General features: G+C 35.2%; 1 protein-coding gene across 1 annotated transcript; it reads right to left on the bottom strand.

The window, feature by feature from the left end:
• Positions 1-15226: 15226 nt before the first annotated feature.
• On the bottom strand, positions 15227-15655 carry LOC145557627 (uncharacterized). Its single transcript, XM_081618802.1, has one exon. It carries the CDS (start codon positions 15653-15655, stop codon positions 15227-15229), a length of 429 nt encoding a protein of 142 aa, XP_081474928.1.
• Positions 15656-16346: the final 691 nt, after the last annotated feature.

The raw sequence follows: 16346 nt of genomic DNA, 5'->3' as shown, positions 1-16346 counted from the left end.
TTTGTGTATGAGCAAATGGCTAAAAAAAGTAGCAAGAACAGGCAAGCTGGGACAATGGAATTAAAAGCACATCAACATGTCACAAAAGATATCATAAGAGATATGCTTTTAAACAAAGTCATTCCATCTATTCTAGAGAAGTGGCCAAGAAAATTAGGCAGGGATGTGTACATTCAATGGGACAACGCTAGACCACACAAAATACCAACAGATCAAGAGTTTGTGGCAGCAGCAACCCAAAGGGGCCTCAACATCCAAATGATATATCAACCAGCCCAATCCCCTGATTTAAATGTCTTAGACTTAGGCCTATTCAACTCAATTCAATCACTGCAATATCATACTTTCCCAACTAATTTGTCTGAGTTAATTAAGGAAGTTGAGAATGCATACACTGAGTTTGACCCTATTGTGAACAGAAACAGTTGGCTAACATTACAAATGGTTATGCTAAAGATTCTTCAGCATAAAGGGGGAAACAACTTCAGAACTCCACATATGGCAAAGGAAAGGCTGGAAAATGCAGGAATTTTGCCCAGAAATGTTCCAGTGGACAAGCATATTTTAGAGGAGGCAATCCACTATCTTAGTGAAAGTTTCAGGCCATCAGATCGACCAAATGACACAAATGCAGAACAAGAAGCAGGAAATGAAGAAGGAAGGAATGAAGTGGATGCAGACTAAATGCAGCAGTACATATTGCCATTTTGAACCACATTTTGTGCAGGTAATAGTCATAGGGACTCCTTATAATGTGGTTATGTGTTTCTGCCCTTTTGTATGTACAGTTAAGAAAAGGCATGGAAGGCAATCAAGTTGATTACAAGTTGTAACATTTGTTGATTGCCACATGTAACCACATTTTATGAATGTAATTAGTCTAGGGCCCCTTAGTAAAATTTGCTATGTGGTTATGCCATCTTTTGTGTGTAATTAAACTAATGGCATGTAAGGCAATCAAGTAGGGACTCTTTATGTGTGTGTGTGCCTTATTTATTTTAAGCATTTCCATCAGAAGGTAATTTTTTTTTTCAGTACATGAGTCATGGTTTGTTACCTCAAACATCAAATGTTACACAATTTAATGGAGCAAAATCAAACACATGAACCATTTTTTCAATTGAGTCCCTTCATCATCTGGAAATCTACAACATAAACTGATCTCTCAACTAAGTATCACTGAGATCAATAAACCAAAATAGGACTGACATGCATTACAATGACCTCCCCAATTCAATGAAATACATGCATTCAAGGCAACATTCATCATTCATCAATCAACCATCTCCATATTCATCAACATTCATGAACCACAAAAGGCAACCATATTCACAATGTGAAACAGAAAAGGCAACCATATCCACAATATCACCAGAATACCCAACCATATTCACAATATAAACCAAAATAGCCAACCATATCAACAATATCAACCAGAAAACCAAAACCATAGTCACAATATCACCAGAAAACCACAACCAAAATAGCCAACCATATCCACAATATCAACCAGAAAACCACAACCATATTCACAATATCACCAGAAAAGCCAACCATATTCAAAATAGGAGCAACATCGATAATCATCACAATTGGGACTCATAGCAAGATTATCTCATTGTAGCAATAGCAATAACAATAAAGCAAAACATGTATTGAAGAATATAACAACCAGAGCTAGCATATATTTCATGCAACAAACAAAGGGACTAAGGTAAACAGAAACAGAAATTAAATATGGGTGAAGAAAATTATACGCTGCCCATTCACTGAGAAGGGTGAAATTTTCGATCAAGATGTTTCAGAAAATCGAGGTAACATGGATCGAATTGGTCCTCATCAACCACGAACCCAGATCTGATCCTTTTGTTGCCATCTTTTGCTTCTTCAGAAGGGAAGATCATTTTGGCTGGGGGATATTTCATTGTAAAACCATAGTACTCCTCCTCTTCAACAATCTTTCCCTTTTCTTTTACCCCACCCTTTCCCCCTTTCTTCGTCTCCTTCCCCTTACCCCCGTGTTTTCCCCCTCCCTTTCCATCTGAACCTCCCTCGTTCCCGTTGTCCCTTTCTTCAGCATCACAAATTTTCACCCCCTTCCCACTTATCCTCCGCATAATTGTAGCTCTACCTAGCCTTCTTGGTTTAAAGGTGGGTCTTGTCGGTTTGACAATTGGAACCTTAGGATGGTAGTTCTCTTCCAAATCCACCACATGATCTTCACCTTTTGCCATCTGAATAGAATTAAGGACCCTTCCCAAACACTCAAAAGAATGGTCAGACAACGCCTCCTTAGCTTCACCGGATCTGTAAAATTGAAAAGGCCAAGGCAAATCATCCTCAAGACACAATAAGCTCATCAAGAACATCACGTTCGTCGTCATCATCACAAGCGAAAAACGCATCATGTAAAGAGGTCAAATCAGCCATTTTTAGGGACTCAAGTGTACACAAACGAGTAAATCAGCGAAATTTGTTTAAAAAAAAAGGGAAAAAGCGTTGATTCCGGTCAGATCTGATCGGAAAATCAACGGGGGAAACTCGAATGGAAGAGAGAGATTGATGGAAGACAGAGATGGATGGAAGAGAGAGAAAGAGGGGCGTATGGTTGTGGTTAGGGTTTCTGGGTTCATTAGATGAATGAAGATGAATGATGAAGGTGGGAGTTGATTTAATGTGAATTGATTCAATTAAATGTGGGTAGTTGGGAGGTTTGTGTTTTGATTTTGGTGGGAGTCATTTGATAAATTAACTAAGAAATGGATTCTAAACAAATCTGTAAATTTGTGTTAATTTGTTTTTTAAGAAAATTAAGTAAGGGCAGAATTGTAATTTGGCAGAAATTTTTTTACTATATTAGGAAATTTTCACTTTGTTGCACTTAATGTGTAGCTTCCTTATTTGGCAAATGTTGCACTTAACGTGTAACGGAGGTAGTATTTCCTTCAACTCAATCCGCCGCAAGTCCACAACTCTTCATCATTGAGATTCTTCTGCAATGGCGTTGGTTACTTACCTTCACTCGACAAGCTAATGGTGATTCCCGAATATAACTTCTCCTTTTGTTTATTTTACAAACTTTTGTTTTTACATATTCTTAGGTCTCAAATTTTCTCCGTTAGTTTGTTCTTAATTTGTTTTTAATGTTCTCGAATTGTGAGTTACACCCACCACTACAAGGCGTGAAGTCAGAGGTTGTGATAATAAGCTCCAATTTACTAATGAACATGCTGCAACTCACAAGTCTCTCATGCTAGAACTATCTATGCTCGTCTCATTGTGCTCGAGTTTGTTTACAATTTTAAATTCAAGGTTTAATTTTTCTGGGCTTTTTTAATTAATTTTTTATGCAATATGGGAATTGTTGGTGGAAAAATCTAAACCCGAATTGAGGGGTTTTGTTAGGGGGTGGTTCTACTGATTAATCAAGAAATCGGATGAATGTGGTTTAGTTATCTTATTGTTAGATGCAATATAATTTTTTTTTTTTGGTTTTGAAAATTGTAATTATCATGGATTCATGGATACTAGTTCAGCTAATTCTGTATATTCAATAAGAAGGATGTCACATGGCTTAGAATAATCTGGTTATTTAAATTGAGTGAAAGGAATAGTAATAATATAAAGTCTTTTATTATAAATGTGGCTTTTAATTTTATTTAACCTTATTTCTGCTTTCATATACCTTGGCAGATTTTTCCCTTTTAACCAAACATTTCTATGAGTATGATAGTATGAGTTCTTATTTATTCCAATTTATAGCCGTTGGTCGAGTAATTCTATTTGTAAATTCAATTCAATCCTTAAGCTAGGCTGCTCAGTTGAAACCTTAAACTTGATAAGAATAGTTAATGAAGAGTATCCTAAAATTTACCCGAAACATTATTAGTTTTGAATCTGGTATATGTTAGTTTGTTCCTAAATCTAGTATTATGCTCCATATAATCTAGTAGTGGGCTTTGATTTATTTTCTTTGATTGGATTTAACATTTAACTTCATACATGGTTTGTTTTTGTGTCATTGATGTGACATTATCTGGCTATAATAACATATGTGCACAAATATAATACGACTATTGTAATTAGCTAGCCATGATGCATGGTTTTTTTTTAATTTAATAGTCTTTTCAGATCTCACCATTACTATATTTGAAGTGTCTTTTGTGAAGATTGTTTCATAGGATTAGACTTAAGGGACTATTTCACCATCATGTTCTGTTTGAGTAATTTAGTAAGTTTTAAATTTAGATGTGGTTTTTGTTGTTTTATTGTAGTTATTTAGAGGGTGGGTTGATGTTTTCAATTAAAGTTTTTGGTTGATGTTTACTTTCGTTCAAGGAACTAAGAACGCTCTCTTTAGTTTTGGGCTCTAGCATCATTAGCTAATGCTTTTGTTTCTGCTATTGCTTTTATCTTTTCAAAGTCAGAGGTACTTGACTTAAGTGGGTAATGCCTTATCATAAATTTTCATTGCTTAGTCAAATTTGTCATTCACTAGAAGGATTAGGCTGTTTCTAGTTTACTTGGTTTACCTGGAAGAATCTTAGATTGGTTTATATCATCACTGATTGCAGGGTTAGAATGAAATGTAATGTGTAAGATTATTAAAAGTGCTTTGCTGTAATATTACTTGAAATAAATTTTTGTTCCTAGCTTGGATTTAACTATGCCAACTTTTTTTTTGTTGGTTTCAATTTTGTATCATCTGTTTAATAATTTGCCTCAGCATCATTACCCTTTCTTGAGTTGATGGACTATGGTATGTCTATCTGTTCTTCTGAAATGGATGATGTTCCTGTAGACGAAAGCAATGATAACGAACCATAGAAAAGTAGCAAGTTGCATCATATATACCAGACTGGTTGCTCATAGTTTTCACACCTAGAATTATTTTTGATTTAGTGGATTAAAAAGAATACAGGCTCCATATATACTTAAATTGTTCATGTTGCTGATTATATGTGCAAGTTTGCTAATCAAGGTTATTAAAACTCAGGTTTATCAATTCTCATAGAAAATATTGATTGATAGACTATGCATATTGTTGTCTCTTGTCTCACTTTTATTCCATATTGTTTATTATTAAGTATGGAAAGTTTCTTAAACATTACGTGAAAAAAAGTAATTGGCACCGGTTCAAAACCCTCAATGCAACCGGTTTTGAACCGGTGACAATGTGGGGGTGCCAACTACTAGCATGAAAAGCCACCGGTTTGAACCGGAGGCAAAAATGGTTATTGGCACTGGTTAACCGGTGCCTAAAAAGCCCAAATTTTTTTATTTTATATTTTTTTATTTTTGTCTTTTTTCACTTAACAATTAAACCAACTAAGATAAATAAGAACATCACAATTAAATCGACGACTTTCAATCAATATAATCCAAATTTTACAATATATAATAAAAAATAATACAATCAATTACAACATATAAATAAATAAAAAAAATTTACAATATAAATTAAAAAAAAATTATAATATACTCGTAAATCAAAAATATATTACAATATAAATAAAAAAAAAACGGAAAATTTGTCAGGAACTATACGGTTAATAGGGGTATTTGGAAACAACTACCCACTAAAAAATTTTATCAAAAAAACTACCCCTAAATTTTAAAAGTTAGAGTGGCACTAGTCATTTGCATTTTCCGGCGAGAATGTCCGGCGCATGGGCCCATTTTTTCAATTTTTCTCTGAAAAGACACGATGCAATGGCAAATTGGACCATAATTTGTAACCCTAAGATAACCAAATTGAATTAAAAGCAACAAATTCAACCAATTTCAAATTATCCCCAATTTCTAAGAACCCGAATGTTTCTAATCGTTACACCCTAACATCAAAATTCATAATTAATGGATTAAAAGAAAAGAATTACCTATGAATTGCATACCCTACTTGTTTTCACTTCTTCAATTAGGAAATTTCAGAAGAAAAATTGAAAAAGTGGCCCCACACGTCGGACTTTCTCGCCGGAAATTTGCAAATGGGTAGTGCTACTCTAACTTTTTAAATTTAGGGGGTAGTTTTTTTTATAAAATTTTTTAGTGGGTAGTTGTTTCCAAATACCCCTATTAAGCATGTAGTTCCTGACAATTTTTCCAAAAAAAAACCCATACACATCTAAATCAATATTCTTGAATCTTGATTCTTCAATTTAAGATCTAAATCAATGTACCTGCACCAATTAAAACAATAAAAAATCAATTAATATAAATAAGCTTCGAAAATAAATAAAAAAACCCTAAAATTCAATCCTAAAATTCAAACCCAGAAAAAAAAAAGCAGGAATTCATAGCCAGAAAAAAAAAAAAAAAAAAAAAAAAAAAAAAAAAAACCAGAAATTCAAATGTATTAAAATCGAATTGAAACCCAGAAAAAAAATAAACCAAAAATTGGGGAAAAAAAAAATCAAAATGAAATCCTGAATAAAAATCAAAATGAAACCCAAAAAAAAATCAACCCCGAAATCGAAATTGAAAAAAAAAAAAAAAACCTAAAAATTAGGGGAATATAAGGGTTTTTTTTTTTTTTTGTTAAAAAGCTATTTGCCACCGGTTTGGTTCAAATCGGTGGGAATAATGGTTTTTCCCACCGGTTTGAACCGAACCGGTGGCAAAAACCTCTTCTAAAAACGGCGTCTACTTTAATTCATATTTTCGCCACCGGTTTTGAAAAACCAGTGGCATTAAGGCGGTGCCATTTTACTTTTTTCACCTAGTGAAATTTGGTTTCTTTTAAGTAATATCCATTTAAATTCTACCTTAGTAACCTTAGTACAAAATTTCAGTGGACGTAATCATATTGAGATATTTTCTGTAGTTAAACAATCCTTAGTGCTTGTAGACATGTAACTAACATCGATGCTAAAATTCTTACATATTGAAAATGCTCTCTCATAACTCAATTTACTAAGGAAATGAATGGCTAATGGCCTGGATCCATTAAAGTTAGAGTTGCTCACATTCTCATTGGGTGAAACAAAGCCTTCAATTTGTTTAAGAACTAATATCACATACATTATAAAGTAAAAAACAAAGCTTAATTTAATGTGTTTTGTGATTGCAAATATGTTAGAAGTGCACATCTTCTGTCTGTATTATTTTTGATGTCTAGTTTGTGTTGCTAACTGTTTTACTTATTGAAATAAGACTGAGAAACTAATATTGTGCGCATTATACATGCTTCTCTTGTGTGTGCATAATCTCAGGTTTATACTTATTATCAACATGACAGTAAGAGTAGGGCCAAGCCTCTGGTTTCAATTTTAGAGAGGGGGAGGGACAAACATCAAGTTCCTTTTTTTTAGTGCTCGATTATTCTATAATCTCGTATTGATTTGTTTGTGTTTTGTTTATCGGGGAATTTAGATCCATTGGATATGTATAAATAGTGCTAAAGGTGGATACTGAAGTGGAAGAAGATGCTTCCTAAATTGTTCTTGAATTGCTTTACTTGAGAAATTGGAGAAGCAGGAGAAAGAAATGATAATGTTGTCCAAAGGATTACTCAAAATATTGTTGGGGGGACAAGTTTTTTTCATAGTTTAATTAGTGTTAATTTTAATTTTGTAATTTTCCTATTAGATAATAATGTACTTAATTTTAATTTATATTTAATAAAATTCTTTTTTTTTTTAAATATGATTTTAATTGTATTATTACTATTATTGGTATTAGATATATGCACTGTGTAGCATTAAATATAGGGAACCGTGGCAATAGAGTATATGCACAGTGGCATAAGGTATAAGAAACCGTGGCATTAGGTATCATAGCTAATGCCACGACAATAATGGTGTCGTTGCATCAGATACTAATCTAACGCAACGGATCATTGATGTCGTTGCATTAGGTGTCATATGTTGTTGCATTACACCTATTGCAATGCCAACAGATGCCACGGTATATGGTCGTTGAATTAGGCCTAATGCCACGGATTTTGACGCTTAATGCAACGGATTTGGGGGTTGCAATAGGTCAAAATGTAGTAGTGAACCGAACCTAAGCCCACCTTAGCTACGACCTTATGATCATGTGGAGGGTCCAAAAGCTTTAATCCCATTTCTAAACCAATTTGGATTAATTGGAAGCTTCTAAAAGTTTCTAAAATATCTTAATTATCCTTTTGAAAAGATAAGACTAAAGAGTTTGAAATTGAATAAAACTTTTCTTTTTGAAAGTCCTAGCCTAATTCTATTCAAATTTAAAGACGTTCAAATATATTCAGATATTATTTTCATGAATCATATTTTTTATCCAAATCATATATGGTTGGATATCCTTTGAAATTATCTTTCCAATGATACATTATAATATCAATTCCGAGCTATAATGGAAAAGATATGAATTAAATATCAAACTCTATCCAAAACTGACACTGTCCCACTATTTCGTCGATATTATTTATTCTACAAAGGATTGTAATATGATTCTAATTAGGTTAGAATGTAGACTTCAACAACTTTCCAACGACATATTATTTATCTTATTCCAATTTTTGGATCAAAAGATATGATAAAAACAAAAATTGCAAAAACTACTGTCTATTGGGTTTTACTCCGATTTAATTCGGATCTTATCTTAATTCTTCGACCCTTCTTTTTGCATTATAAATAGAGGTCATTTCTCCCCTTTTCAATCATCAAAAATATTGATCACAAAATAATACTATTCTCCCTCTTTAGACTAAACACTAGCCTCCCCATTCTTTCACTATTCCTTCCTTTAAGCACTCCTAGGAGTCCATACAATACCCAAAGTTCTATACTTAAACCAAGGTTTGAAAGGTATAATTAACTGAGGGTTTGGACTAAATCAACTCTACTTTTGATTTAATTGTTTCAATTTGATTTATATTTTCATTGAAGTTACTAACAGTTTATTCATGATGTAGCAATTTAAGGAAACGCGGAAAGTGAGTAATTAATCACTTAATTACTCTTATTTTTATTCTTGTTGCTAGTATCATGATTAGGTTTTATTATGATTTGATTTGACTAACAATTAATTGTTGAATGGATTCCAATATTAATGTTTATTATATTATATTTATTGATCACAATATTACATGTCAAAGGGAATATATAATTGAAAATCACGCTAATAAGATAAATTTGGACAACCGGTTTAGGATCCTTTGTAATCTTGCTATTAATTCAAGTGATCATGATATTTTAGAATTATATGTTGCAATAATATTAAACCAATTTAGCTTAATAATAGTTTGGAGCGAATTGAATATTTTGTTTGCATGCCTTTGAGATTGCAGGAATCACTTTTCACTATAAGAATCGAATAGAGGCCAATACGGGCGAATGTGACTCCATGACTCACTTTGTACCATCATCCCCGATCCTCCTTTCGTGATTCCGAACCATATGGAGTTAGTAATTTCACGGATTATGAATGGCGTGTAACCTTCACGGGTCAATCGTTGTTGCCTTCGTTCTCCCTTTTTCGTGGTTGCCTTAATTGATCCGTGAACGGTTTACAAGCTCCTTAAAAACTTGTTGGCGGCTCCCTACTTTCCTTGTCCCTAATCGTATATATCAATTCTAACTTCCTATGAATGTCAAGCATATTCACCACATGCTTTAACGTAGGCGCACTTCAAACGACGCCTACAGCCGTCAAAGATAACTTCGCTTAAAATCATCTCCTACTTTTGAAAACCTTCCACATGCTACGGAACGCCATCAAATATAACTCCGCTTGAAGTCATCCTCAGTTGTTTGTGACAACTCTCCACAAGCTAGGGAACACCGTCGATCAATGCGGCTACATTTTGAGCTTTTTTTCTTGAATCATGGTGACAACTTTCCCTATCATAGTGAATGTCGTCAAAGATCGCCTCATCACGAACCGTTCTTCTCAAATCTAGGTGAAAACCTCCACAATATTAGTGAATGCCGTCGAAGACCGCCATCTCGTCTTATCTTCTCAAATCTAGGTGACAACCTCCTCAATCTTAGCAAACGTCGTCGAGAACTGCCCATCTCGTGCTATCTTCACAAATCTAGGTGGCAACCTCCTCAAATTTAGCGAACTTCGTCAAAGATAACTTCGCCTGAAGCCATCCTCAGTTTCCCGTGACAATCCTCCACAAGCTAGGGAGCGTCATCAAAGATAACTTTGCTTGAAGTCATCCTCAGCTTTCTGACAACTTTCAACATCCCAGGGAACGTGTCGAAGATAACTTCGTTGGAATTCATTCTCAATCGTTGCGATAATATTCCGAAGAAAATTACCGAAGACCAACGCTTGTCGATCCTTAAAGCTCGCTTGAACTTTTCTATTGTGATATTTGCTGAAATTTCTGCGGTGCCAATACGTCGGCGCATTTTGCTGCTTGTGAACCATTACGTCGGTGCTTTTGATGCTTATGAACCATTATGTCGGTGCCTTTGCGATGAGCCAATGTTTTAAGCGCTTTAAGCTAAGTGAGACGATCTTTTACCAGGTCGATCACCTACTGCGATTGTAATCGAGCTGTTTACTTAATCATGTCAAACTGCTTATAGGGGCTAATTGGTGTACCAAAGAACCCGAAATTGCTGCATAAGGTCCACATAGTAATTTATGACGGCCATACTTTCTGTTGCCGCACCAGCGCATGCCGGAATGCACTGTTGCCAGGACTTAGCTCTTTTGCTAGGTGACAAAGACTGGCGCCAGACGATAATATTGTCGTTTGGCGACAGAGTCAAGTTTTTGAATTAAAAACTTCGTTCTTCTCGGTTATTGTTGTTCGTTGCTCGATTTCGCTCTGAACCTTCAACTTGGTCATTTCCTTTCAACGAAATCTGCTCAAATCTTTTGCAAATTAAAGCTCTTCATCTCTAATTTATTGATCCATGTAAGTTTTGCTCAAATTCCTCTTATCTTGGAAGAATTTCATGCTTTTATATTCGTGGTTTTTTGAAAAATCCGGGAACATTCTTGCTTGATTGCTCTTTGGAAGTGATAGCTTCCTATGCCTTGAAACTATGTCGAAAACCCTATCCTTCAGGATTTTACCGAGTTTGAGGTGCTTGATCAAAATTCGGATGTGCTCGATCAATCAGGCTGATTGTCAATCTAACTGCGATCAGGCCGACTCTAGTTGATTTGCAAAGCCATTTGCGTCTTTTTGCTCAAATCTTTTGTACCTGCATTTATATTTTAGACTATAGGACTTTGCTCATCTTTTCATTAGGGGTTGACCTAAGGCTCAGTGTTGCTTGACTCATTGCATAATACTTAATGTGTTTTTAACACAAATGACTTGTCATGACTCGACTCAATGCGTTTTGACACACATGGCTTGACATGACTTAAGGTGTAAACTTGACTTAATATTATTGACCGACTCGAGGTCGACTCAACTCGATTGTGACTTGTGTGTGCAAAGTACTAACTCATGAGACTCGATATGTACATGACTTATGTGTGAATTTGAATAAAAAACGTATAAAAAAAAAATCTCCGTCATTTTTGTGGAGGGTACCGACTTTCTCCCGAAAAAGAAAGAAGTAAAAAGACAGGAAGTGAAGTTTTTGAAAGTGCATGTTGAATGAGCTTTAACAAATGTATCGATCAACGTCGTATCTTAAGGCGTGAAGATTGTAGCATCCTAGGCTATCTCTGTTATTAATTTTGGATGAAAGTATTTAGGTAACTTAGGCACGGAAGCTAAACACTTCATACTTCGTGATGCAATGATGACAAGGTATGCTTCCACGTTATGTTAAGATTTTCGTGACAAAAGGTTCCTAAAGAAAGTACTATTTGGTCATGTATCTGTGATGTGTGTGAAAGTGATACTAAAGTAAGGCTGCAAAGGCTAAATGCATGGAAAGATATTATTTTAAGAAGAGTCAAATAATGGTGACTCTTTAGGCTAGGTAAGCTAATGATGAAGGGATCAAGCCCCCAAGTCTAGCTCTAAATGGATAAGGATGAGCATAGGAGATCCCCTTGATATAATCAATTATGAACGTAAATATGAATGCATTTTTTATTACGGCCGCACCTCGATGTGAGGTTGCCTACGTATCCGTTAGGAATCAGGCCGAACGTAGCTCTAGCCGAACCTCGTAGAATTATGTGTAAACCTCAAAGAGGTCTTTTAAGGGTTGTAACGTGGTTAGGCTAAAGGTGGAAGAAGAAAGGAATAAAGGCTCAAGACCCTAGATAAGCCCCCAAGGTGTTCAACCTTGCTTTTGAATCTTTGTATTATTATGCTTGAGGTTTAATTTCTAACTTTTGAGATCTTTCTTTTTTTTTTGGCTCTCTCAATTTTTATTTTTATTTTTATTATTATTTTTTTTTGCTTTTGCATTTTTTTTTATTTTGAACCTTTTTTGATAAGTTTGGGAAATCCCGATCATGCGGTCTATCACTCACTTGGCATTCATGTTTCTCAAGCACGGTACCGAGAACTCGACAAAAGAAGCAATCCGAGACGTGTTCATATCAAAGGCATGTTTATGTCAAAGACATTGGAACACTTTCCCTTATGCACACTTTTATTACTATTTTATTCTTTTGAAATTTTTATAGAATCACTCAAGATGTTATTCTTTGAAAATTGCATAAATTGCACACTATCCCATCCCAAGGTTAGGTAGATGTGGGTTGAAAAAAGAAAGGTCTATCGTTAGGTGAGGCTCAAAGTGGTTTATAAAAAAATATATTGTATATTTAAAAGGGTGAAGATGATATGATAGACTACAAAGGGTGCCTCAAATCATTAGTATACCTTGTGCTTAGTTCGACACGTTTTTTTTTCCAATGTAATGAAATAATCATATGCAAGAAAATAAATGCTCATTTTTATTAAAAGGTAAATAGGAAAAAACCTACAAAATAAGTTATAAGGAAAATAAAAGGTGTATATGCTAGACTTATTAGGGAAAGGCTGAATAAAAGAAATAGAAAAAAAGGTCACAAAATCTTGTCGTTAAAGCTCGCCTCTTGTCTTATGCCTTATTATCACTCAGTCTTCTTGCTAGCTGAAGGTATGGGAAGCTTGTTATTATCGATCAAGTATTGGATAACCTCTTTTAGCTTCAAACAACTCTCAGTAGTATGACCCCTATCTTAATGGTACTTGCAATGTGCGTCTGGGTTCCAAATAAGAAATATCTTCTCAGGTGCGGGATCTTGAATAGGTCCAATGGGAGTAATGAGTCCCTTGGCATGGAGTCAATCGAAGGCAGTATCATAGTTCATCCTAATAGGAGTGAAATCTTTCCTTAGTTGATTTTTAGACCCTTGATTATCCATGGCTAAGACTTTGTTGTGATCAAAGGTACTAACATTGTTACTAGAGTGGGCGTTTTCGAAAGAAGAAGGATTGTCGTTCTTCTTTCCTTTCTAGCCACTGTTATTGCTATTGTTAGTAGCTTTTCGCTTGGCAAGGTCATCTTCTATTTCAATTCCTGTTTCATGGATGGTTTTGAAAGTATTCAAGTTGTGTTGATATTTAAAATGCTTCAAATACTTGTCTTGAAAGTTCTTGATGAACATCCTTACAGATTCTTTTTCGGTGGGCACGTCAATCATCTTAGAGGAAGTTTCCTTCCACTTATTAAAGAAAGAAGTAAAGCCTTCATTCTCTTTTTGTCTTAGTATCTTAAGTTGTCTATAGTGAAAGGAAGGAACGATTATACCGAACGTATTATGGGTGTAAAACCAACAAATGAACCCTCTTAACCTCCCTTATGCTTGCTCGAGTGCTCTCCTTCAACCAATTGCCTCAAATTTCAACAAACAAGAAAACCCCCAAATTGATTTTTTTATCTTAAGGTTTGAGAAATTGGGTGATTTTTGGGTTTGAATGTGGAAAAAGGATTAGTAGTATGTGAATTTGTTGAAAAGGAGTGAAGATTTTTGCAAAACTTGTTGAATTTGAGTTAGAATTTGGGTGTTTGAGAGGATTTGAGTGGTAGTATGAAGGAGGAGGAAAGAGTTTAGAGAGAGAAGGTGTGTATTTCGTGGAGTGAGAAAGTGAGGAAATGAGAATTTTTATTTTTTTTTTATTTTAAATCGTGATGCACATATGGATTTCTAGGGCTGCACAGACGTGCAGCCTTAGGTAGTAGTAATATTTGGACTCAGATGGCACGGATGTGCAAAACTTCCTGCACGGATAAGCTTGGTTTGGCACGTCCGTGCCGAACTTGTAATTTTGTCACTCGATTTTCTAATTGCTTCTGCCTGCCTCTACACAGACGTGCGATGTTCTACATGTCTGTGCAAACCTGGTGCTGTACGGAACTCAATTTTTTTTTATATATATATAATAAAACAATAAAGCATAATAATAATAATTAAATTATTATTAGCACCATCATTATTATTATTATTATTATTATTATTATTATTATTATTATTATTATTATTATTATTATTATTATTATTATTATTATTATTATTATTATTATTATTATTATTATGCCTACTACCTTACTTCCAAGTATATTTTTCGTACTTCTCTTTTCATCAATACCTACAAAAGATATTAAGAGAAAAGTTAGTAATAATAAAAATGTTGGAAGAGAAATAATAGTTTATCAGAGAGAGAGGTTGAGAAACTCGATTGCCTCCCGAAAGCGCTCTTTTAACGTCACTAGCTTGACGACATTGCGGGATCAATGAGAATAGGGAACATCAAACTCATCAAGGTGAACATACTTGGCTTCTTCCTGCACAAAACCGTCAAAGTATGCCTTAATCCTTTGGCCATTTACTCTGAACGGTTCACCATTATCATTTGAGATTTCAATTGCACCATATGGAAATACCGTGCTAACGGTAAAAGGTCCACTCCATCTTGACTTAAGCTTAACCGCAAACAACTTCAACCGGGAATTGAATAGTAGGACCTTGTCACCTTCTTTAAATTCCCTTTTGCTAATATGCTTGACATGCCAAGCCTTGGTCTTTTCTTTGTAAATCCGTGCATTCTCATATGCATCCAACCTCAATTCTTCCAAGGCATGGAGAGCAACCTCTTTTCACCGGCACTTTAAAGGTCGAAATTCAATGTTTTGATAGCCCAATGAGCACGATGCTCAAGTTTTACCGGCAAATGGCATGATTTCCCGTAAACAAGCTTGTATGGTGTGGTACTAATGGGAGTTTTGAATGCGGTGCGGTAGGCCCATAGAGCATCATCAAGCTTTGTAGACCAATCTTTTCTAGACCTATCCACCGTTTTATCAAGAATCATTTTTATCTCCTAATTTGAAATTTCGGCTTGACCACTTGTTTGCAGGTGGTAAGCCAATGACACCTTGTGCCTCATACCATATTTCTCAAGGAGAGCTTGAAAGGACCTCTTTGCAAAATGTGAACCTCCATCACTAATAACGGCACGTGGCACCCCTAACCTTATGAAAATTACTCTCTTAAAGAGCTTGACAACCACCTTAGCATCATTAGTAGGAGATGCAACCGCTTCTACCCACTTTGACACGTAATCAACGACCACAAGAATGAACTTATTCCCAAAAGTGGTCGGGAAAGGCACCATAAAATCAATGCCCCATACATAAAAAATCTCTAGCTCAAGAATGTTGTTCAAAGGCATCTCACTTCTTCTTGAAATATTACCAGTTCTTTGACACCGGTCACAAGCTTTTACTACACCCCACACATCTTTGAACATTGTAGGCCAATGAAAACCACATTGTGAGATTTCGCCAAATTTTTATTAGCATTCATATGCCCTCCACAAGATGAGGAGTGGCACATTGTGATAACATCTTCAATTTCATCATCCTTGACACACCTTCCAAAAAGGCCATCAACACGTTGTTTGAAGAGCAAGGGGTCGTCCCAAAAGTATTGGCGAACATCATGTAGAAACTTCCTTTTTTGTTGGTAGGAGAGGTCGGGAGGAAGAATAGAGCAAGATAGATAGCTTGCAAAGTCCGCAAACCATGGTTCCGGTGCTTGAAGAATAACAAATAGTTGATCATCCGGAAATGAATCATCTATTGGCAAGTTATCAAGATCACCTACAAATAATGATAGGAAACCGTGAAAGATGATCGGCCACAACATTTTCGGCACCCTTTTTGTCTCTAATCTCAATATCATAGTATTGTAGGAGCAAGACCCACCGTATCAATCTTGGATTTGGTTCCTTCTTGGAAATGAGGTACTTCAAGACCGAATGGTTGGTGAAGACTATGACTTTTGACCCCAAAAAGTAGGACCTAAACTTCTCAATTGCATAAACAATGGCTAGAAACTCCTTTTTCGTGGTTGTGTAATTCCTTTGTGATACATCCAATGTTTTTCTAGTGTAATAGATGGCATGGAGCTTATTATCCTTCCTTTTACAAAGAACGGAC

Source organism: Chenopodium album, chromosome 9 (assembly GCF_948465745.1).
Source record: "Chenopodium album chromosome 9, dcCheAlbu1.1, whole genome shotgun sequence".
NCBI lineage: Eukaryota > Viridiplantae > Streptophyta > Magnoliopsida > Caryophyllales > Amaranthaceae > Chenopodium > Chenopodium album.
Note: the sequence above shows the minus strand (reverse complement) of the source record. Positions and strands in the feature narration are given on the sequence as shown.